The sequence below is a fragment of the Lepisma saccharinum genome, chromosome 12, assembly GCF_977018435.1.
Source record: "Lepisma saccharinum chromosome 12, izLepSacc3.1, whole genome shotgun sequence".
NCBI lineage: Eukaryota > Metazoa > Arthropoda > Insecta > Zygentoma > Lepismatidae > Lepisma > Lepisma saccharinum.
In genome coordinates this window covers 68705145-68729752 of record NC_139240.1, presented here as the reverse complement: position 1 = coordinate 68729752, position 24608 = coordinate 68705145, and the positions used below count along the sequence as shown (strand labels likewise).

The following is a 24608-nucleotide window of genomic DNA, read 5'->3' as shown; positions in this document are numbered from 1 at the left end:
GGGACTGGACCTACAGTTTAAAGTGGGATCCGAACCACTTGTGCCTCCACCGGGTATCGAACCCGGGAACCCTTGATTACAAGGCAATGACGCTACCACTGCGCCATCGGGGAGGCTTTAATTCTGATATATATTTGAGAAGCAAAAATGGACTCCTTTACACAGGTATAAACTTAATACTCTGATAAATAGATAAATGTACTATTAGAAGGGAAATTTTTAGTGTGTATAATAAGTGTAGTTTTTAAAATCAAATTTAGGGTTATATCCACCATTTTATATGCCGCTTTTGATCCCAAAATATGCCAGCTTTTGTACCGAAATATTGATATTTTTATTCACCATAAATATGCTCTTAAGATTATTTTTTTCATCATCATCATCATCCTTCCCATTTCCTGCCTCTGGCTGGGTTGGTATGGAAGTCAAGCCTCTCCATTTTTTCGTGGTCTTCCACCACTCCTCTCTTTCCACGGTGTTCCAATCTTGTCCTTATCTTAACACACTCCGCTATGACGATGGAACGTGATGAAAAGAGAAGAAGTGAGACTAAATATCGAAGAGACAATTCAGTCTAATCTATCTCACTAATCAATCACTATGATAAATGTCCTCGGTTAAATATGAAGTCTTGATTGGCATATCATTTTATGTATATACCTGTCAAAAATTCAAATTAATGTAATAGCTCAGTAGGAAGCTAAGGATATATGTTGAAAAGGAATACCAGCTTACATATGCTGATGAATAGTGTTTATATAATATAAAATAAATATTTTTATAATTATTATATATGATAAAAAACTAGAAATAACAAAAGTTACAAGAGCATCAAATTATGCATTTGTTTACAACAACATTTATATGAAGAAAATATTTCTTTATTATCTCCTTGTGAGGTAGAGTAAGTCTTTTTCTTAATATTTTGGCATGTATCAGTTCTACATCTGAGTATACTCAATGTATCAATTTCTTCAACCAGGTTTACAAGATGGCTTCCATTCTTCAATTATTAAAACTCCACTTATGGTTAATTCACATCCCAAATGCAGAAGATATTTCTCTCACTTTGTCTTATTTCTCAAAACATTCATTTGAGGTAATGCATTATTCATGTACTAGCTTGATAATGCAGATGCAAGCAGATAATAATTTCCTGCTTCCAATTTTTAAACTTGGCACTTTTCACAAGTTCCAAACCTTTTTTAAAGATAATGCCATTATAAAAGCATTTTCAAGCTTCTGTTATCAACAAAATGTCTCTATATAGTTTAAACAAACTATTAAAGATTAACTTGCAAAGTATAATCTTTCAAAATATCCAGATTTATACAAATATCAATCCTTCACCAATATCCACATTTTTACTTATCTTGCTTCCATCATGAGATCCCTCTAGTCACAGACAACTAGTATTAGAGCAACTAGTTCAAGCCAGATTTTTTAGTATGAGTTATCTTCATTTGTTTTTGTTTTATATTTTTGTCCATAAGTGCTTAACAGCTTGAATGTTTGTGTAGTAAATGTACATATTTGCTCTGTTACAGCTATTTTACTATGTATATCACAATATACTTATCTAATGATTATAATTACCATTTTTTGAATGTTGATACAAAATACCAAGTATGACATCATATTATACATTGAACAATTTTAAAGAGTTGACCTTTGTATATAAACCTTGATGCCAATGCAAATGTACATAATTTCAATAAATTTAATTATAAATTTGAATGTATCATATCTTTCTTGTCTGAAAGAACACATATGATTTAAAATATTTGTTTTTCATTTTGTCAGTCAAAAATAACTGTTATGAATATGAATTCAAAATATTGCACAATTTGATAATTTTGTCATTATATACAAATTGGCTTTTTTAAACATCATATTTAATAAAATTAGTTTAAATAGTAATTTCGGACATTTAATTGCATTAAATGAATAAATTTTGAGTAATCATATGACTAAATTATTATAGATACTGCACAAATGTGGAACTTTGAACTTAGCCTAACCATTTTCAAATGTTGCTATGACAATGTACTATTTTTATTGTCATACTGCTATCATATACGACCTCCGAATTTCAATGAAATAAAAATCTGGAGTTTGCCCCTTCTTTCCCTGCTATTTTGGAGAGAGGACACGAACTTTAGTATTCTTTTCAAAGAATGGACATTTCTCAAGAGAATGAAACATGTTTCATGTTATTGGGTGCCATACAAGTTGAATAATAGCCAAAATGTGATTTTTTTTTTTTTTTACGAAAAATAGGTAATTTGCATTTTTGGAGGAAAATTGTTATAACTCATGCACTATGGGAGCAATCTACTTTGGATAAATTTTGTTTTGCAGCTAAAACATCAGAGCATGCCACCGTGTACAATTCAGATCGCGGAACTGAGGAAGTGGTGTTTGGGGGGTGCAACCCCTGAATTTCAATGAAAAACACCATAAAAATCTGGAGTTTGCCCCCTCTTCTCCTGCTATTTTGGGTAGAAGGTGCAAACCTTCATATTCTTTTCAAAGAATGGACATTTCCAAAGAGAATAAAACATGTTTCATGTGCCTGGGTGCCATACAAGTTGAATAATGAGCCAAAATGTGAAACTCTGTTCGGAAATGTGGCATGGGTATGTTGTGGAGAGGGGGGGAGGTTTTTCATCAATGTGAATTTCCCAGGCTTGCTCCAGACCTGTGTCAAGCGTTTCCACCCAAACATAAGAGTACAAAGGTCCAAAAAGCACATTCATTTCGTAATCAGCACCATGATACCATATGGTACCATCGGGCCAGTACGACCTTACTCTGATGATACCGTATGGTATCATCGGGGGAGTAAAGGTTAAAGATGATGATGGAGATGAAAGCATAATCCAAAAATCCAACCCTTAACATAATATATATATCATATGGTTTAACATCTTCATTGTTGGTTTTGGGCCTCCTCGATGGTGTAGTGGTATCGTCGTCACCTTGTAATCAAGAGGTCTCAGGTTCAAGGCACATAGTTTTTTGGATCCCACTTTAAACTGTAGGTCCAGTCCCAATTAGCCTTACTGTGCATAAAGTGCATTTAAAACATCAACTGAACTCATTGTTGGTTGTACAAATAAAATATGTAACCCAAGGTATAGATAGCAGTACATTTATGTGAATCAAAAAATTCTAAATGGCAAGATTTTTTTTTATCTTTGATAAATACATGTGTGTTTGTTGAGGTGCAAGAGAAGAATTGAAACACACACATTAGCATCCTGATTGTACAATTTTTTGCATTATCCAAATTTTTGAACCCACCCTTCAAGGATTTTACATTTTCATTATACATAAGTGATTTATTAGTTAAGCCATTTTCCCAACAGTCCTCTGACAACTGTATAATTGATGTTCTACTCTGTTTCTTGTTGACTAAGATAATTTCGATAAAATATATGTAGAAATAAAAGTTTAGGTGTAATAATACCATTTTGAGTGTGTGCGTAATCTTTAATAATTTTTGTTTGTCTCCAGGTGTTGAAGAAGCTGACTTGATTCTTCTGATTGGAACCAATCCCCGTTTTGAAGCACCGTTATTCAATTCACGTATTCGTAAAGCTTATCTTCATAATGAACTACAAGTGGCTCTTATAGGCCCGGAACTGGATCTAAGATATGACTATCTTGTAAGTATCAGAGTTTGTTCCTCACCATGTATTCGTGGAACAAATATTTTTCACTACTTGAATGTAACAGTTTATGTTCCTTCAACAAAAAATTACAAAGCTCTCATAAGTTTTTTTTAAGATTCAAAAAGGAAATCACAATATACTTGCTGTAACAAATTCACAGAATTATATTTAGGTAAGGATGTGTCAAAACTAATCTGTAGCAAATCAAAATACTCAGTAATCATACTCATATTGGAACAGCCGGTCTTTGTGGCGAAGTGGTTAGCACAGCCATGCCATGGATCTTGGATTCAAATCCTAACCTGGGCATGAGTTCTTCATCAATTTCATCATATCACTCATCCTCATCGTTGCAATTAGCCGAATGTGGCAGAAATGTGAAGTAAAATAAACCAAATTGATGAATCACATCAGAACTGTTATCAGAATAAGTAGGAATTTGACACAGATTCCTACAGGTTTAAAGCTTAATTAAAAACCATTCCTTTTTTTAACATTTTTTTTTATTGCTTTCCAGTTTTTAAAGCGATGAGTAGGGAACATGAGAGTTTCTGAGTGCCCTTTCTTGAATTTCATCTGGAATCATTCACCCTCAAAGATATAAAAATGACTATACGAGGGTCACTATTTATATTTTGAGCCTAACAATGAAGAAAACAGGAATTTGGCATTGAAAACTGCTTTATTGTTTTACAAAGTATTCTCCTTTATGGTCAATACACTTTTGCATTCGTTCGAACCATTTGTCAAAGCAGTTTTTCCAATCTTCTTGAGACACCTCCATAATATGGTTTTTGAACGCATCAACGGCGTCTTCCGCCGACGAAAATCGTTGTCCACGCAATTTATTCTTGACATTCGGGAACAAGAAGTCATTGGGTGCCAAATCAGGACTGTACGGCGGATGACCCATCAATTCGATTTTTTGACTGTTCATAAAGTCGGTTGTTAGACGAGATGTGTGACAGCTGACATTGTCTTGATGAAGAATGATCCGACGGCGTTTGTTTGTTTTCCGTATTTGATCAAAGACCTCTGGCAAACAAATTGTTGTGTACCATTCAGAGTTGACCATTCTACGTTCCTCTAAAGGCACAGTTGCCACATGACCAGTTTTCCCGAAAAAACAGGCGACCATTTGTTTCGATGTGCTTCGAGCACGAACAACTTTTGTTGGATTGGGTTCATCTTGAAACACCCACACAGTCGACTGCTGTTTACGTTCCGGCTCATATGCATATATCCATGATTCATCACCTGTTACAATCTTATATACGTCTTTTGAAGCACCACGATTGTATTTATTAAGCATTTGTTTGCACCAATTGACGCGAGCGTCTTTTTGAGTTTTTGTCAAATTGTGTGGGATCCAACGAGAACATACCTTTCTCACAGCTAAATGATCATGTAATATTTTATGCCTATGGTTGCCTCAATCTCACAGTATGTCACATGACGATCTTGCAGTATTAGGTTTTGCACAGCATCAATGTTTTCTTGAACAACAACTGATTTTGGACGACCTTCGCGAATCTCGTCGGTGAGCGAATGGCGGCCACGATTAAATTCGTTAAACCAGCGTTTCACAGTGGCAAAGGATGGGGCTTCATCGCCAAATGTGGAAGTAATTTGATCGATGCACTCTTGTCTTGATAATCCACGTCGAAAATCGTCAAATCGCACCTAACTTCAATCATTGTTGCCAAGGCTCAAAATATAAATAGTGACCCTCGTAATAGAAGGTAACCTTCACACAAGAATAAAGAAATTGTTAAAATTTCACTTTCATCCTTATTTTTTTTCTTTCTTACTTCCAGCACTTGGGAACTAACCCAAGTGTCCTTGAAGATATTGCTTCCAAGAAGCACCCATTTGCCCAGAAACTGAAAGCTGCAAAGAAGCCAATGATTGTGCTGGGCTCTGAGCAACTGAGGCGGCCAGATGGTGGATCTATATTGTCACTAGTGCAGCAAATATCTTCTGAATTATCCAAGGGTGCTCAGGTAAGCTTTCTATCATTGATGTGAAGAATTCATGTACTTGATAATAATGTGTATAGAGCATATTGTGATGTTTGAAAACACCTTTCTGATTGTTTTGCAGCTAAAAATGAAAAATGAAGATTTTTAGCCTCATTACTATTTGCTCCCATTAGGAATTTAAATCAGAGATGTACCATGATGTTGCTTTTCAATACGATAAGCAAAACTGAGCAGAGACTTGCTTTCGTTTGCTCGCTCCAGTACAGAGTATAGTACTTTTCCAAGTTGAAGTTTCGTCAAGTTCCTGTTCGGTAAGCACCCAACAGAACACTGCAGTAGAACTAACTCTGATGATCAACATGTTATCGGGAAGAGATCCATGACGTCGGAACGAAACATAACACCTCTCTGTCTTCCGTGACTGTCAGCATTGATTTCATACAGGCAGATGTGTTGTGTTGAAGAAGGATTTATATTCATTTCTGTGTAGATTGGTGAGTGGTAAACTGATAAGTTGTGTTGCTATGCTGCAACCAAAGTACACTTTATAACAAATATTTTTTTTATGTACGATTCTTAAGTGTAAACCAACTCATGTGAGGAGGCGATTTTTAAGGAAACTTTCTCAAAAGATGTGAGAAATGTGTGGCAGTACAACCTTTCTATCATCTTCTGTGACAATAGTACGTGATTACTTTATTTGTAATTGTGAAACATTTTATTTAAAATTATTGAATGCATTTCAGTTAAGGGGGTCATGTACACCCAGTTCTCTTGGCGAGCGGTGTGCTTCCAGCCTCTATACTGGATGCGTTTCAGGCCATGTCCAAAAGGAGCAAGACAGTACTGGAAGCGAACACCCTTTGAAAACATTCTCACAGTTCAGTCTCGGACTGAAAGCTGAAATCTTTCGAATTTCACTTTGACTGCTGCACCAAATACGATCAGTAGATGAGACTAAGAACACATTGTGTTTCCTGCATTTTAAACAATTGTTTTTCAGCATAGAAATCACATAGCATTTTATAAAGTTCTTGTACTTATATTTCCACACATTAGACGAACTGCAACCAACATCTGGTTGACTTTCGACTTCCACAGTTTCGTACAAATGAAACACAAGTGCAGAAGTCTAGTAAAGGAGACTGCACGCTATAAGCTTTATTGTATTGTTTGCTTACTTGGCGATTTTGTATCGTTGTTGGGCCTTCGTGATGGTGCAGTTGTAGCGTCCTTGCCTTGTAATTAAAGGGTCCCACGTTTCATACCCGGTGGAGGCACATGGTGGTTTGGATCCCACTTTAAACAGTAGGTCCAGTCCCGATTAGCCTTACTGTGCATAAAGTGGTCTTAAGACACCTACTCAACTCAACTTGGTGATTTTGAACTATAGTAGGTGATGTCACTTCTGACAAGACTACTTTTTGGACCTTTTGGACAGAGCCTCAGCAGCACAATAACCAAACAAAGACACTGTATTTAACATTTGAACTTTTGAATACATGATTAATGGAAAATTATGTCTCTTTCTTTGTCACAGGAATGGAAAGTTTTGAACGTTTTACATCGTGTTGCATCGCAAGTTGCAGCTTTAGATTTGGGTTACAAACCTGGTGTGAGTTACATCCGTGAGAAGCGTCCGAAAGTTTTGTACCTTCTAGGAGCTGATGAAGAAGCCTTGAACAAGGATGAAACGAGTGGAATGTTTGTTATTTACCAAGGTAATGTACATACCAGAATAGAACACCGTAACATTTTATTATCTTATGTGAATTAAATATTTTTGCTGCATTAATAGAATCCAAGGGGGAGAGGGTCAACAAGCTGCTGTTGGGAGTAAATCATGTGAACTATTAGTTATTGTTGCTATATTTAACAATGGGGTTTCACTTCTGTCTTGTTTGAATGATTCACACAGGCCTTTTTTTTTAACATATATTGGAATGCTCAAAGTAAAGCATGGAAAGAAATATCTTACACAAAACAACATAATTACAGGTACAAATAGTCTGTTTATTTGACTAGGATATATTTTGTTAACATTTATAAGGAAGCGTAACATTATGATTGTAAAGGAGAAGATTTATATTTTTGTTGTAATAGACCTACTAAAACTTACTTTTTACATTTTACTGTTAAATAAAGGGAGAAAGATGTAAGGATACTTTTAATGTAAAACAATGTATATTCTTGCAAGAAAAATTCATGAACAAAATTCCGCTAGGTCCAAAATAAAAGAATGATTTTTTTTTTTCCTAAATGATTGGAATGATTTAGAAAAACCACTGGGAATTCCACTTATAATAAAAATGCTGAAGCACAGACTTGGTGTTGAGAAATTCAGCCTCCATATTGCGAAAATGCATCCTGGCAGTACTGAACTACAATTTGTGATGCATAACTCTTGAAACTTTGAAGGTTGAGAGAAATCACAATATACATAATAAATTCATCCAATTCCATCCTACACAGATACTTGAACATTGCAAATATTTATAGTTTTTTAGAAAATGTATAAATTAGTGATGGACTGATATGAAGTTTTTGCCAATACAGATAAATGACTTATACAACCAATATTCTATGGATCTGATATAAAATTGCAAGTGTTTATTTTAAATACCCAAATAGTCCAGGCATTTGCCGAGCACTGAAATATATGTAGACCAGCAGTGATTCTATGCTGAAATACAGCAAATTCGTACAACCTTATATGCAAACTTCTACGAGGGGAAGTCCATAAATAGGTCACAAACTGATGTGGGAAAGGTGAATAGTAGTGAGTAGTTTCTAAGGGTGTCATTAGGTGGCAGCACAACCCAGCTTGATGATATTCAGTTAGCAGTCGCTAGATGGGAAGCTCAATTTATAAATGGCGACTATGCTTGAGGAGTGTACGTTAAAAGTGCAGCATGCTGTTGTGTGATGTTCACAAGGAAATGTTTCCTGTTTACATGAGAAGTGTTTGTCACATAAAGTGGTGCACAACTGGGTCGATAAATTCTCGCCAGGACGGTCAAACGTTGTTCTAATAAAGACCGACCTGGTCGTCCTGTTCAGATTGCGACAGAACCAACAGTGCGGTGGGTGTAGGAAAAGATTTGAACTTACATGTACGTGACAATAGATAGCGTAGCCACTGCATTGCGTACAGCAACTTTCACCTGTTTGTGCCACTGAAAACGTTTTGTGGATGATGATGTTGAACGTGAGGTACAACAGTGGCTGGGACAGCAGCAGGTTTTGGGGGACTGATAAAGTGATGGGACAAGTTTGAGTTTTTTTAAAGTCCACTTTATGCAGAAAGGCTAATTGGGACTTGAAATACAGTTTAAAGTGGAATCCGAACCACTATGTACCTCCACCGTGGACCTCTTGACTACAAGGTGATGGGTACTACCACTGTGCCATCATGGAGACCGATGGAACAATTATAACACCATTAAGCCTTGTTTCCATGATATGAAAAACTCAATATGCTGACCAAGGCAGAAATTTATTTTATTATAAAACGTAAAATAAACGTAACGTTTCAACCTTCTAGCAAGGTCTTCTTCAGACTCTGCACCAAGTACAAATGTAACAAGGTACAAAACAGGACGAATTACTCCCCTCCAGACTATTGGAGAGTTGTTCTGGAACATTCTAGCAGGTGGCTTTCCCTTGTCAACTGTATTTTCACCTGAAAGTGAATGTGGTTGGACTCTTTATCTCACGCTCTTTTTCCTTCATTCTTCTTCCTTCTTCTCTCCTCTTTCTCTCTTGTCCTTCCCACTCTTTCTAACACCTTCTTCCATTCTTTGTTTATCTTCAGTCCCCCATTCCAGTTCATTGTGTCTCCTTCACCTTTCTTCTCTATTTCCTTGGCCTCCTTCCATCCTCTCACTAGTATTCTCTTCTCCCTTCCTATCTGCTTAGCCTCATCCCACTATATGTCATGTCCCGTTTCTCTCGTGTGTTTAAATATCATATTTCTCTCTCTCTCTCTCTTAAGTCGTACATCATCCCTATGTTGTTTAAAGGGAAGGCCACCTGCTGGAATGTTCCAGGAGAACAACTTTCTAATAGTCTGGAGGGGAGTAATTTTTGTGGGTATATATATCTTCCTGTTTTGTACCTTGTATCAGTTGTACTTGGTACAGAGTCTGAAGAAGACCTTGCTAAAAGGTTGAAACATTAAGTTTAGTTTATGTTTTATAATAAAATAAATTTCTGCCTTGGTCAGCATATTGAGTTTTTCATACGATGGAACAAGTGTATAAATGTTGGTGAGATTATGTTAAAAAATAAAAATGGTTTTCAAGTCAGTATCTTACTTCATATTTTTTTTAATAAATGTTTGTGACCTACTTACTAACTTACCCTTGTAGTGTATAAAATACAAAAATAAATTCAGGTTCTTGTTTGATATTCCCTCATACAAATGCATTGTCCGGAATTTTGTATTGAAGATATGAAATTACTTGTAGTGCTCTATGGTTTGAATTTCTGTATTTTCCAGGCCATCATGGAGATGTTGGAGCTGAAAGAGCCGATGCCATTTTCCCTGGAGCTGCATATACAGAGAAGCAGGGGACTTACGTAAACACTGAAGGAAGGACTCAACAGACCCTTGTTGCTGTGACGCCACCAGGCATGGCAAGGGAGGACTGGAAGATTATTAGAGCCTTATCTGAGGTAATTATCACAGTAAACTTTATATATTTGACATAAATAAAGTACTGTCATAATCTTACACAGGGTGGCTACTCACCGGGAATTATGCGTGCATTCTGTGTGAATTTTTTCTCCGTAGACGTGAAAAATTGCAACTTTTAATAATCCAGATCCCATTGAATTTAATATACATATTTATGAATGCGCTGAGGCACGTTTTTTCACAGTTTGTGATTGTCCTTTCACCAATTTTGTCTATCATCTTTCATCAGCCATTAACCAAAAGTGGCAGAAAAGCGAAGTAAAATAAAGAAAATCAACCAACCAACCACATGAAGAAATATGTAAGACATCACATTTCTTAAAAATGACTGTTCAACTTCAGTTTGTGATGATAGAGCTACAAAAACTGAAAATGCTGCTTTACGGTTTATAAGTAGGGAGAAATGTAAAATGTCCCAAACTTTTTTTTCATGTAAAGAAATAAAAGTAAATTTCCCTGTGAACATTGCATCGCAGCATGAAGACACACATAAGGGGGATGTGGACGTAGGGTCCTACACATTCTCGATCTCAACATTCTTTTTTTTTGTAATGTGTTCATCACCATTCTTCGGCCACCTAAAGGATTGCCTGCAGGTACCCATTTATTGCAGGGACAAGGCTGGAAAAATTCCGACCTTAAATTACCCACCCAGGAGTCAAATCTTTGTCTCCCACGTGGCAGTCAGACACCCTACCACCTACATTACGGCAGTTCCCTTTTTGGTGATGTAATTTATGCATGTATTTATTTATAGAAACAAAAAGCCAGTTGTGTTTAATTTGAAAGAAGTTGTAATAATACTTTAATATCTCTAAAAGCTACAAACAATTTAATTTCTTGTAGGTTTTGGGAGTTACTTTGCCATATGACAATCTGCAGCAAATAAGAGCAAGATTATTTGAAGTGTCTCCAAATTTGGTCAAGTATGGAGAAGTGGAAGAAGCAAATTATTTTGCTCAAGCAGCAAATCTAGGAAAGGTCAGTATATAATGTAGCTCACTCTTAAACATCCAGTGTATTCATTGGTGTCGTTAGTTCTTGCATGATTCACTTTACCAGAGTGCTTAGTGCACAGTAAACCCAACAATCCTTCTTTTAAATCCCAAATGTAACATAGGTTTCTTTGCGATTAGTCTGCCATGTCTGTAAGAAAAAAGCATTACCAGAACATGCTGCCATCTAGTGTGTGGCATTTGAACTGTTTCCCAAAGAAATAACTCACTTTGGTTCTGAACAAATGTAAAAACGTGAAACGCCATGTATATGTAAACGACAATGGCAACAAGGATTGTTCATCTGCTCAGTGGCGTGTTCAGGATTTTGGAAAGGGGATGGGGATACATATACTTTCTTATTTAGTAGGCAGCCCTCATTTTGCTGTCTTTTCCTTCTTTTGACATTTTCTTTTTCTTAGAAATATGACCCCTACAAACCCCCTTTTCCACTGTATCCACTTCAATAACCAAGGGAAACTCCCGGCTATGGCCTTTTGTTCGAAGAGTAATGGTAGAATTCATATCAGTACTTTAGAATACTTTTTTTCCTGATAATTTCCCCAAGAAAGTATACAGCGAAAGAGTTAAATAAACAAAATACAAAATAAGACTCACTAATTTTATATTTGCAATATAAATCAAATTAATCAATCTTTTTTGAAGGGAAAGCCCATTGCAGCCATCTGGATGCATACATTATTTAATGAGGTTAATTAACAAAGGAACATTTGTAATTTTACATTGGATTGATAGAATATTGGTTATTGGTATTGGTAAATTTTATATCTGAAGTTTTATCAGCATTATCAGGAAATTCACATGTATTTATTTAGCTTTTATTTTTTATGGCAGAGATTAAGGCTCGTGCTATGTCCATAAACATATAGTGAATGATAATTGTATTAGTAAGTTCAGGCATTTATTTTGGTTAAAATAGGCAGGCAAAAAGGCATTTATAATGTGTGAAAAATTGGCACCAAATGGAGGAAAAAATGGTACAATGAACCAATAAAAGTGGCAAATTCTAAGAAACTTCTATCTATAATTTCATTCAAGAAGTTAAAATCTTCATGGAAATTATGCTTTCTTTGATGCCTTGATTGCACATAACCACTAGTTTTTTAAGTTTTCGATATTCATAGATAACCAGCCAGCCATTTGTCAGAAAGAATGCTTTTTCATGGCAGTTAATGATCTCTCTACTTCCACAGAAGTAATTTCACCATATATGAAACAGGCAAAATAATCTAACACAGTTATTTTGCATGTACAGAAAGTGGTTATGCGAACCTTCAAGGAGAACATTGATATATGAAACAGGCTATTTTATTGCTATTCATATCATCAAGAAAAGAAATTCGCCATTTAGGAATGTCATAAATTGTTTTCAATTTTTCGAAGTCCACATTTGCACTTTTCTGCAACAGCTAATCTCTTTTCCATGGTCACTTCCATCTGCTGGTGCGCTGATTCTTTGAATTCTTTCATTGATGCTGTAAGAGTTTAACCCCTTTTTTCCAGTTTTATAATTGGTAATTGCCTCTGGCAACACCATAATGTGCTAATAAATAACATTTTTGACCAAAAAAAAGAAAAATCAAAATTTTCATTGAAAATAGCAAAAAAAAGGCATTGAAATTAAAAATAGGCAGTAGGGCACTGTTCCCAAAGTGTGCACTTCGGCACCCTGGGGCGCCGTGACTGGCTTAGAGCGGCACTGTGAAATGTTCCAATATTTCAGTGAAATTACACTTATTCCAAATATGTGCTTATTTAGTACTTTTTACACTTAAAATGTTTCTGAATTTAAAATATGTGTTTATTTTTTAACTTAAGGCAACCAACCTACCACACTATGTGAGAGTTGCAAGTGTTAGATAGGCCTACATTCTGACTTGGGCATCGTGGAAAAATCTTGAAACGCTTAGGGTGCCGTGAAACGTAAAAGTTTGGGAACTCCTGCAGTAGGGTACAAAATAGGGAAAATGAAAAACTTCTAAAACAGATAAAAATTATCAATAAATGCATCAGGAAAAGGCATTTTGCCCAACTTCCAGGCTCTATTTATCACTATTCTCATTACTACTTCTTCTTCTTCTTTTTTGTGACCCCATCAACTGTTAGCCGATTTTATTCATCTTTCTGAGTTTATTGCAAAATATATTTTGTTCACTATGCACTTATTTTTCACAAGAAAGAAAAACAAAAAAACAAACATATATATACTGTTTGTTAGATCATCAAATTACATCTTCTTGCATATCCATAAAGAAGCCATATAATGGGAGAAATAGGATCCGTGAGCAGGGCAATTAGAGATGTAGGGAATGGAACTCCATGGCGACACAAACCATTATATAATTTATCTCATTCTCTGTCGAAATTAGGACATTGTAAAAAGAGATGTGTGGTATCTTGATTAACTTCTCCACATGTGCAGGCTTGTTTTGTTGTAATATGTAATCGTGCTAAATGATCATTAGTGTGAACATGACCTGTACGTAGATGTATTATAAAAATAATAACTGATCTTGGAAGATTATATGAGTAGTACCAAGGTTTATTTTGGGAATGTTCTGCAAACCATTTATATGTATTGCCCACGGATTGAAATTGTTCCATACACCACTGTTTCCATTTATCTTGAAGTTTATATTTAACTCTTGGGAGAAGATCCGTGTATGGAAGTCTCGCAAGTGAAGTAGATTCCGATGATCGGGCGGCTTTGGCATATACGTCCACACGTTCATTTCCCGTATTTACTTGGTGAACCTTTACGTAACTAAACTGAACGTTGATATTTCTTCCATTAGCACACTGGGTTTGTTGAATTATAAGGATGATAAATAAAAATAAATAAATAAAGGATGTTTACAAATCTGAGGATATGAGGAACTCAGCGCCATTAATACACTTAAAGCATCTGTTATGATAAGAATTTTTGTGTAATTGTTATGGATAGCGTATGTGAGAGCTTTATATATTGTGTAACTTTCTGCAGGGAAAATAGAAGTGAGGTGGTAAATGGAATTGTTTGTTTATATTTTGATCTGGAATGAAATAAGCACAACCCACACCCAGGCGATCTTTGGATCCATCAGTAGATATGATTAGGTGTGTTGGCCATTTCGCCTTGTACATTATATGTCTTCCTAGATCCCTGAAATGGATATTACATTGAATATATAAGGGTATGTCTAATTGATAAATTAAAGGATGTTGGAAGGTGAAAGACTTTGCATGGGTTTCGGGATCTATGTATTGGCAATATGCAAAATAAAAGAGCGTATGTTTAGGATCTATGACTTTAGCTTCTGTCCATTGTTTTTGTATTTCGAAAAATTTATTGAATGGATGCGTATGATTTTCCCAGGTTTTGAGCAGAAATTTTATTGTTAATTCGATCCGTCTATGTGTCAAACTAGTTTCTTTGCTTTCCATATATACACTGACATTAGGACGGGACTGCATGAGACCTAAGCAGGTCCTCAAAGCTTATTCTCATTAACTAAAGCTGAGTACTTCTTTAAATATTGCAGCTGTCTAAGAAGAACTTAGATGCTTCTCCACTAGAGGTCACCCTGAAGGAGCTGCAGGACTACTTCATGACTGACAGTATTAGCAGAGCCTCTCCAACCATGGCGAAGTGTGTACAAGCTGTGATGAAACAGAAGCAATCAAAATATTGAAAAAGCAGGATTCTGTATAGCAGAATTTAGTAGTTGTTTTAGTATCCAGCGCTTTTGCCATCACAGGCCGTACATATTCAGTTGCAACAGCAATCCTTCACATGATTATGATACATGATAAGGTAGTACATGAATTTAGTAGTGCTTTTTCTCATGTGAATATCAAATCATGGCTTCACCTGAGCCTCAGAAATGTAAGTCTATTTATATCGTATGAAAGAGGAAGATTAATTTTTGTGAGTATTGTGGTGGTACTTTGTACATAACTTTGGATATAAAGTGTGCTATGTTGTACATAGCTGTGAATAGTGAGAGTGAAAAATAATGAATAAACACCTTTATTCTTAAGAGGAGTGTTCTTTATTTGCTTGTCTGGAAAGTTAATGCAGTTTCCGAAACTGAAAATACATAATACACTTGCGACAGGATTTTACAAATTGTTTATTGAACATTGTAGTGACCCTGTAGTTCTACAATTCTTTGCTGTCTGCTAGGCAACTGCAGGTAATTTTGTAGACAAAAATAAGTGATAATCTTATGGTGTAATGTCTGGCGAATAGGGAGGGTGAACACAGACAGCCAGTGCAAGCTCTAATATTTTTTGTCATGTCGCCAATGACACTTGTGGCATTACATTGCCCAAGGGAAACGTTCCCTGTGCTGGTGTCTTCTCCTAGAGCATCTAGTTGCGAGTAGTATTTCTCTTGTTTTTCAGGAGAAGTTTATAATACAGGTTTCTTTTCCAGATTTGGTTTTGGGTGGTTCATCTTGCTTACTCCAGATCCTTTTCCTTGTATTGTTGTTACATGCAACTTTATTTTGTCCCACACCGTGGCTGTGCAGTCTAGGGCATCATCCTTTGGGCTCAGACTACGAGATGTGCACAGGTTCGAGTCTCCTGGGGGAAGCGTAACAACTTTTCTCCCAAGATTTCGGCCTGTGTATGGCCATATGGCCACCCATCACCGTGACGAAATTGGGAAGCTAAAAATGAGTAGCGTAACCCAGTCTCGGAAACCTACAATGACTGGGAGTTTGAGGGCTGACCACACGTCACCCCATAACTGGTTGGATGTTCTACCATCTCTGGTTAGATTGAGGCTGGCAGTCGATAGGTACACCCTGGCCCTCACAGTCGCATTACAGGTTATGTATTTTTCTTTGCATTTGAAGAGAGAATCCAAGATGAAATTCATAAGGTTGTTTACTTTCTACGAGGTGTGGCAGAAAACTAATGAGTAGGGACATTGAATTTTTGCGATGCGCGAAATTATGAAATGTGAAGAAAAAATGCAATTTTGAACATTTTTCACGTAACTACACCCCCAATGATGAAATATGTATGAGTTTTATTCACGAAGTAATGCAAAATGTGTGCTTTTCCACGAAATGAACGCTTTTTCACAAAATAACCGTGAAATATCATCAAATTAAGTAGAAAACATGCAAAAACCGGCAATCAAGGTTGTGCGCGCAAGCTGTCGATTTGTAATGAAACATTTGACTAAAGTTTCCTACCACTTGCAGCTGAAGAACATTTTATCTTCGATCACATCAGGAAGACGCTGCAAATTGGGATTTCCCATGCACATAATCTCAGTTCGAAAACTTCGCTCCCTGTCAAGCTGCATTCCTTTCTTCCCCCGAATATGCAATTTAGAAATGAAGTGATTTTGTGTTGATGTTTTCTTTTTGGTTGGACAGCTAAGTACTTGTGTATGTGTACAGTATATAAAAATGATGTAGTTTATCAATTTATAGCTCTTTTTGTATGTTGTTTCCTCTCATGATGAAAAAGTGTGTGCCAATTTTTTTTTCACAGCTGATCTAACATTTTATTTACCGCTCTCCTCAGTTTTTATTTACCATAAATTTGTCTCCCTAGTAATGAGACTCAACACTGCACATGAATCGATGACACTGCTGCCTTCCCCTTCACATGGCAGTTAAGTTAACTCAGTACAAGTTTGAACTTGCTACAGTTACTACGCGATTGTTGAGAGCATCTCAAGTGAAGGTGTATTTGTGAGCTGCGTTACGAAAATGGAGTGGCAAAAGGTGTGAGCAACGTTTTACTATAAAATTTTGTGTAAAGCTTGGAATATCTGCTACTGTGACTTATAAAAAGTTACAAAGGGCTTATGGAGAACATTCCCTATCCAGGGCACAAGTCCTTTTTAGAAGACCTTCAACCTCAAAAACAGACGACGATGAGGTCTCGTGTTAGGTCAGATCGTCGATTTACGTTGGGAATGATATTTGAACTGGTTTAACGTCCATCAACTTGTAGCTCTTAAATCCTGCACCACGACAATGCCCCATGTCACATGGCAGTCTTCATCAATTAATTTTTGGCAGAAAAAAGCACACCTGTGGTTTCTCAGGCCCTGTATTTGCCGAATCTCAGTTCCTGGGACTTCTTTCTATTAACCCGGCTCAAAAACCACTTGCGAGGGTAGCAGCCCCTATGGTGGAGCGGTTAGCATATCGCGCTATGACACCAGTGGTCCTGGGTTTGAATCCCGGCATGTGCATGGATGTTTGTGAGTGTCCATTCATCAATTTCATCACTCATCCCCACCTTTGCAAATTAGCCAAGAGTGGCACATAAAGCAAATCAACAATCAATCAAACCACTTGAAAGGGTGCCATTTTGGTACTTTGGATAATATATGCAGAAGAGCATAACCGACGAGCTGAAGGGTATTCCAGCAGAAGCCTTCCAGCTCTGCTTCGAACAGCGGAACTGCCCAAGGGAACTATTTTGAAGGGGATAGCCTTGCTTTGTAAAAATAATAATATTCATGGTTAAAAGAAGATTTATCATTACTTTTCTGCCACACCTCGTATCCTTCACTAAATGTTCACGGACACTTGATTTTGATACATTCAGTATCTCAGCAAATCCGCTGTGTCGTGTAGTATGGTCTTTATCAATCAATAGACATTCTCCATCTTCAAGGCTGACATTTCCAGCTCAAAATTTTCTGAACAGTTTGTTCTGCTGTAGCCTCATCTCCATAAACTGAGCAGATCTCTTTATAACTGTGTTTAGTGGTGTCGATTGGGGGTGGTTGTTGTTCCCCTCCCCAGTTTTTTGCCCCTGCGCTATAGCATCTTAATGCCAAGCCTTGTTTACCGAGAGAAAGTAAACTGTCTTTGCCTCCCCCTCCTTCCCCACCCAATTGCTGCTACTAATTGAGTTTGATGCATTTGAGCCTTTTCTGAAGAACAACCACATCTAATAAGTCCATAATGACACTTTTTGTTCTCTGCTAGACACTTGGAAAACCAACAGAAGCATTAACATGCTACACAAGATCTTTCAAAATTCCAAAAATTGGCATGAACTTTCTGGATAACCCAACATCTACTTCTTTGGTATATTCTATTCTTAATGATGTTACACACATGTTAGTACATTGAGTAGATAGTAGATACAATACAGGAAATGACTCATCTTTCATTCTGAAACTTTATTTTATGTATAGTGGAATCTGAATTTTAGTTTTTCAGGAAACAGAGCTGAAAAAACTTAAAATGTAGGAAAATGTGAAATCAAGGAAAATTTTACAACACTTTTCAATGTTGGGATCATCGAGATTGAGTGTGTCGTGTATGAAAATGTAAAATCTGGGAATATAAAATTGACATTTTGCTGTATTTCCTATTAACAGCACTGTTCTACTACTTTACAAAGCATGTAAATACAATTAATATTGATTAAAATCAGCACTGAAAATGGTGCCGTCCATCTGTCTACCTGTACCAGCTATTGGCTTACTACACTCCTCACAAAAACTTTGGAATATTGTTACGTTAGACAAAAGGTGATAGACACGGCCTTTGAATGCAAGAACACATGGTATCTGTCTGGTGCACATTTTTGTCTTTTCGCCAACATATGCCACCGTGCCTATCACCTATTGCGTAATATAATGATATTCCAAACTTTTTGTGAGGAGAGTATAAAAAAAATAGCCAAGAGACAAACTAAATAATACCTCAAATGCCAAGGTTGTATTTATGAAGGTCCAGACCACATCCCAAAAGACTTATGAAGTACTAAAATTAATAAAAAATGAAAATATAATTGCTTAGCATTTGTTGTATAATTGAGAGTTATTTATTTCTGCTAAACTTACTTAAAAGTAACTTACTCAACATGAAGGCAAGAATTATATTGGGATCATATAGCTTTGAATGATCTCAAAGAAGATTACGCACACTACTTACTACCTATAACTATAACAACAATACAACATTAATTACATGTTATGGATAGACCTAAAAATTATATGAACACATTTAAATTATTGTTTGATAACATTTGTTTTAGACCTCCCACCGAAATAGATTTCTACACATGTGTCTGCTCAATGCAACATAATCTAAGTCATGGCCAGTCATCACTGGTATTCCAGGTGGTGATTTTGTAATTTACTTCATCTGAAATGGCACTAACATTAGTTTTTGTTATTCAAGAAATATTCAGCAGTTACTTTTTTGCAATAAAAGTAATGTTATCAACAGTAACTTTACAACCTTAAATTATTAACTTAAAAAATTTCTAGCATGGTGCAAGAGCTAAATTTGGTTACACTCTCCAACTGTCTCTTCTCTGAATGCTAAGGTGAAAGGATTTTCTTGGAAAGGAAGCAAGGCTTCATTACATGCAAAATTTAGAACATCCACTCTTTATTGCAACTTGGCATTTGTAATTGTGCTGAAGGACTTCAATGTTTTGGGTGATTTGCTGCTACAATTTGGTGGTCTAACTAGAAAGAAGGAAGTGGAATTAATTTTTAAGGATCAAATGTAATATTTGCTTTTCTAATAATAAAATTGTTGATTTACAAATGATTGAACTTTATTGTTTAATATGAGAAAATAGTTTAAGTTATATGCATATCTACAGTGAGTAAAATAAAATGAATTTTAATTTAAGTAAAGCCAACTCATTATTCCATCATTTACTTCCTGCATAATATTTTTTCCGGCACAATCACACAAGCATGTAATGGGAAAAAGTCGTCCAAAATGTGGATGTAAAGTTTCTCACTGATCAATGTGGTACTATCATTGCTGGCCATCTATGTGTCAGTGTGAATTGAGTCGAGGACACAGTAGCCCGACCTTTTTTCTATGAAGTTGACAAGTTTTCGATTTTGCCTGTGTACTGTGTTTGGTCTTATCAAGCCACTGTTGAACATTCAATTTGGTAAGTAAAAGGTAAAAAAAGGTAAAGTGCTCCCCTGTGCTTAGCACCACCCACACTTTCTTGATTCGGTTGTGATTGAGAGTGATGTGATCAGCATCACGCCCCTGACTGCCTTTACCCCCAAGGGTTTCCCCCAGGTATCCAGGTCATTCGATGCTGGTTGGGGGTGGGGCCGCTTCCAACGTTATAAAAGTTCCCGGATTTGAACCGGCTGGGGATCAAACCCGGGACCTTTAGCATGGTAGTCAGACGCGTTACCGACTGAGCCACCGCTGCCAGAAGTACAGAATTTATTCTTCCAGTGTTAACACTAGTAGGGTGGGAGGGGTCAAAATGTGTTTTTTAAATAACTATCCCGTTTTTCTTATTTTTTCCTCGAAACTTTGTGACTTTTCGTACATTTTATGTAATCTAAGATGGTATATTGAAATCTACGAAGTATAATTTCTTTCTGTAAAATTTCATGTTATACCCCTAGAACAGGAGGAGGGTTCAATTTGACCTCTGTAAATATTCATTTATGAGTACTGCAATATCAGTGTTAGGTTCAGGTTCCCATGTCATCCTGTCTTTAGCATGTTCCCACCTGTCACAGTTTACATGCCGATCTTCTTGGACTGGGGTCGCGTCAAGTAGCAGTTTCTCGTGGGGAAATGTTGCGTATTCTGGAGTGTTCAGTTGTTGATTATTATTATAATTTTTATTTGTAATCAAAATGTATCACAGACCACCTATAGACTTTGATTATAATACATAAAGCACAGAAAATAATAATATACAAGGGTTGGATAAAAAGTAATGGCAACACTAATGTCCCGTGAAAGGGGTGAGTCACAGTGCCACAAGCATTTTGTGGCTGATAAGGGAATGTCAGACGAGAAAGTATAGTGAGTGGGAGCGATTGTATGTTATTCAGTCAAAAACAGCAGTGCTCTGAAGCAGAGGACGAGAGTGCATCCATTTCTTTGCAGGCTTTCAAGAATATTAATTTAATGGGGTGTCAATACTTTCTTAGGATCCCGAAATATTTAGTCTTTTCCAGCTTCTCTTCTGGCACGTTCCGGGTCAAAAACATGTGGATACCATATCGCTAAATACAGTTTCCAAAATTTAATGTTCGAACTCTCTCTTCACTACAGAAATTTCTTGACAATCTACAATTTAACATTTTATCAAGAGCTTCCAATCTCCCCCTTTAAATTTAATACTCAATCCTCCCACAAAAATTTCCATGCCAATTTTAGATTTATGATATCGAAGAGTGGATATTGCCCCCTCCAAAAAATTAATTCTAAGTCTCCACACCAGAATTTTTGCAACAGTATAAGACAATATTAATACACAAGAATTAGATACCCCATCTCAATTTAATTCTCAATCTTCTCAAACTAAAATACCCGCCATAATCTAAGACCTATAATTGGATACTGTCCCCCCAACATTTAATTCAGAACCCCCTCCCCCCAGAAGGCCATGGCCTAATATGTAAGAATTGGATATTTCTTCCTCCCCACCCATTCGATAATACCCTGGAACACTTTCTTTTCTTCATCTAATGGATTAAATATGGTGCTACATATATTTTGGAAAAATATATAAATGTTGAATTTTATATTATTTGAATGTAAAAAATCCCCCCCCCAAAATCTCGATGGCGCAACCTGCACCATAACCCCCCCCCCTTTGGACACCCCTGAGTTTTGGGAAGTTTGGACTTGCAAAATTTAATCTTCTTTGGGGCAAAGAACGAAACTTCAAGAGCGAATAGAGATATCAGGAAAAAATCATTTAATTTGAATGGTTAAATTGTAAAGTGAAAAGACAGCAGATTCAGTGGTCTTTGTATGACACGATATCTGTGCATCCTGAAAAGTACAAAAAGACAAGGAACTGTTTAAGATCAAAGTGATAGCTGTTTATGTAAAGGAAACAAGTAAAATCCAGTATTTTTTATTCCACTTTAATCTTAAGATTTGTAAAATAATAATAGTGAAAAGGTAAAATATGAGTGTATAACGGAAGTGCATGCTTGTATGAATCAACATGGAGGAAATGTAGTGGGTACCTATGCAAAGTATCTTAGTGAGAATTTTCCTAATGAGAGGATGGCATCCCTCACGTTGCCCCTCCCACCTTGAGCACTGCTGTCACCTCTTAAGAATAAAACCCTGCGCACGGTCTCGGTAGGGCCCCTAAACCTCGACCCCCCCTGCTTTGCACAGAATGCGAGGGCGGCAGCTAAGCCCCGGGCCCCACACACTATCGATCTCGGTCATAGTGTAAGTCATGTGAACAGCACCACATTCCAATCGACGTCACTCTCCAGAACATGGGTATCCACATGAGCGTCCGGAAGGGGAGGCCCTGCAAAATGAAAGTCAACCCAAAAATATGTATTTCACACACATAATTTAATTTTAGCCATAATAATATGTGTTAATTATTGCATGAACACGATACATTCAAATTTAAGCAATGTTTTTTAGGGACCAACACTGTTTTGTACCCTCTCCAGAATTATGTTGCATTCTCTTTTAATTGATGTTCTATGTAATGCAACATGTATTTGAGGGCGCGAAAACCACAAATAACTAAGATATTTGATCCCAAAGTACAGCCCGCATAAGTAGAAACCTATCTCTGAGTAATTTCGCTGCTTTTTATTCGTCAAAATCGGTTGTATGCATGGGCGTCCGGAAGGGGTGGACAAGGGGGGCCGTAGTCCCCCTGGAAAATGAAAGTCAACCAAAAAATATGTATTTCACATATATAATTTAATTTTAGCCACAATAATATGTGTTAATTATTGCATGAACACGATAGATTCAAATTTAAGCAATGTTTTTTAGGGAGCAACACTGTTTTTGGGGAAAATTTGCCTTCGTTTGACCCCTGGAAAAAAATGCCTTCCTTGCTTCTCCCTGGAAAAAATCCTGCGGACGTCCATGGGTATCCAGATTTTTCCAGGGGATACACAAACCTTCATTTACACGTGGACAAAAAAAACCTTTTTCCCAAATGAGCAAACAACACTTATCCAGGGAAGGTAATGCTTCATTTTAGATTATTTGTAAAGGGAATAACATTTATTTTACTTTCTTCGTAAAAAAAAGCACCATGAACAGAGTCAAAAATTTTACCACTCGTTTTTTCAGTGCCGAGGGGCCAAGATCCCCCACTGGATACGCCTACGCTCCAGGGTTGTCAAGAGAGTCTTTTTATCTAGGAACATTGCCGGAAAAATTCCCACCCCGGGTGCCAGTCAAACACCTCCTTACTTTGACCATAATATTGCTTTTGACATTATTACCTTTGTTTCATCTAATTTTTGAATAGAGGAGAAATGAAAACCCGAAGTTGAAGGATATCGCTGTGGTTAGTTCAACATGGAACGATTCTAGTGTCATCTGTTGCAACTGGAGAAAACTACATTTGAAACTGGAATCTGGCAATCTCGGCTCGGTTCATCATCATTCGGGCGGCTGCAAGCAGCAGAAGAACAAGTCGTAATACATATAGTGCATACCGCGAAAAAAAACTGCTCGCCGGCAAAGAAAATTCGTATTTTCTGTTTGTTGTGTATGGATAACAGGTTCGTATATTGCTTTAAATGTTCATTTGCTTTTGTGAAATAGTTAAATGTATCACTGGCGTGCATATCTTCGATAGAAAGAGGAAAATATGTGAATTTCGCATCTATTTCCTTCATTAATATTTCTCAGACAATATTGATTAATCATTACCCGTAAGGTACAATACGTAGGTTATGCCCATTTCAGTATATTTAAGGAGATATGACACATCGTAAATTGTTCTTCAATTTTAAAAGAATTAGTAGAAGTGTTGTAAACAAGAGTTTGTTTACATTTCGAGATCTTGTTGATTGATGTGTATCGTTTTCGAGTCTTGTCATAGCGGATTATTTAAATATCAGATTATAAGTAAAACGCATGTACTTTTGCAGAACGGCAATATACCTAATGCGAATGTGTTTTTGAGAATAAGTATTGGTTGTTTAAGTTAATTGTGGAGACTGACATAATATTTACATCAAATACAAAGTAGATGAACCATATAATTTTATGAAAGGTGTTAAATATGTTTTGATGGTTCAAAAGGCATCGTCCTGTGAACATGAAATCTCTTAAGGACTCAAGAAATACTACGTTTGCTACTTATTTTATACTCGCTTACACAAGAGACGCTCGGCACATTTTAGTAATTAAAGCATTTGGAACTACAAGTATGATTTGACATATGGAAACACACGGTGAAAACAGGATAAGAACATTGAAAACCGTGAGAGGCTTAAAATCAATAACAACCTTTACATTTTATCATC

General features: G+C 36.5%; 2 protein-coding genes across 3 annotated transcripts in view; both read left to right on the top strand.

Moving 5' to 3' along the window:
- ND-75 (NADH dehydrogenase (ubiquinone) 75 kDa subunit) overlaps positions 1-15393 on the top strand; it is a 38789-nt gene extending 23396 nt beyond the window's left edge. The window contains exons 9-14 of the mRNA XM_083132585.1: positions 3520-3671; positions 5495-5680; positions 7200-7380; positions 10161-10336; positions 11205-11339; positions 14896-15393. Coding sequence (XP_082988711.1) covers positions 3520-3671; positions 5495-5680; positions 7200-7380; positions 10161-10336; positions 11205-11339; positions 14896-15045 — 980 coding nt within the window. The 3' untranslated portion in view covers positions 15046-15393. The remainder of the gene's footprint in view (positions 1-3519; positions 3672-5494; positions 5681-7199; positions 7381-10160; positions 10337-11204; positions 11340-14895) is intronic.
- Positions 15394-23752: 8359 nt separating this feature from the next.
- Positions 23753-24608, top strand: part of LOC145996192 (NAD kinase-like) — a 208082-nt gene continuing 207226 nt past the window's right edge. For both annotated transcript variants that reach the window (XM_083132578.1, XM_083132576.1), the window contains exon 1: positions 23753-23858. The gene's annotated coding sequence lies outside the window, so the exon portion shown is untranslated. The remainder of the gene's footprint in view (positions 23859-24608) is intronic.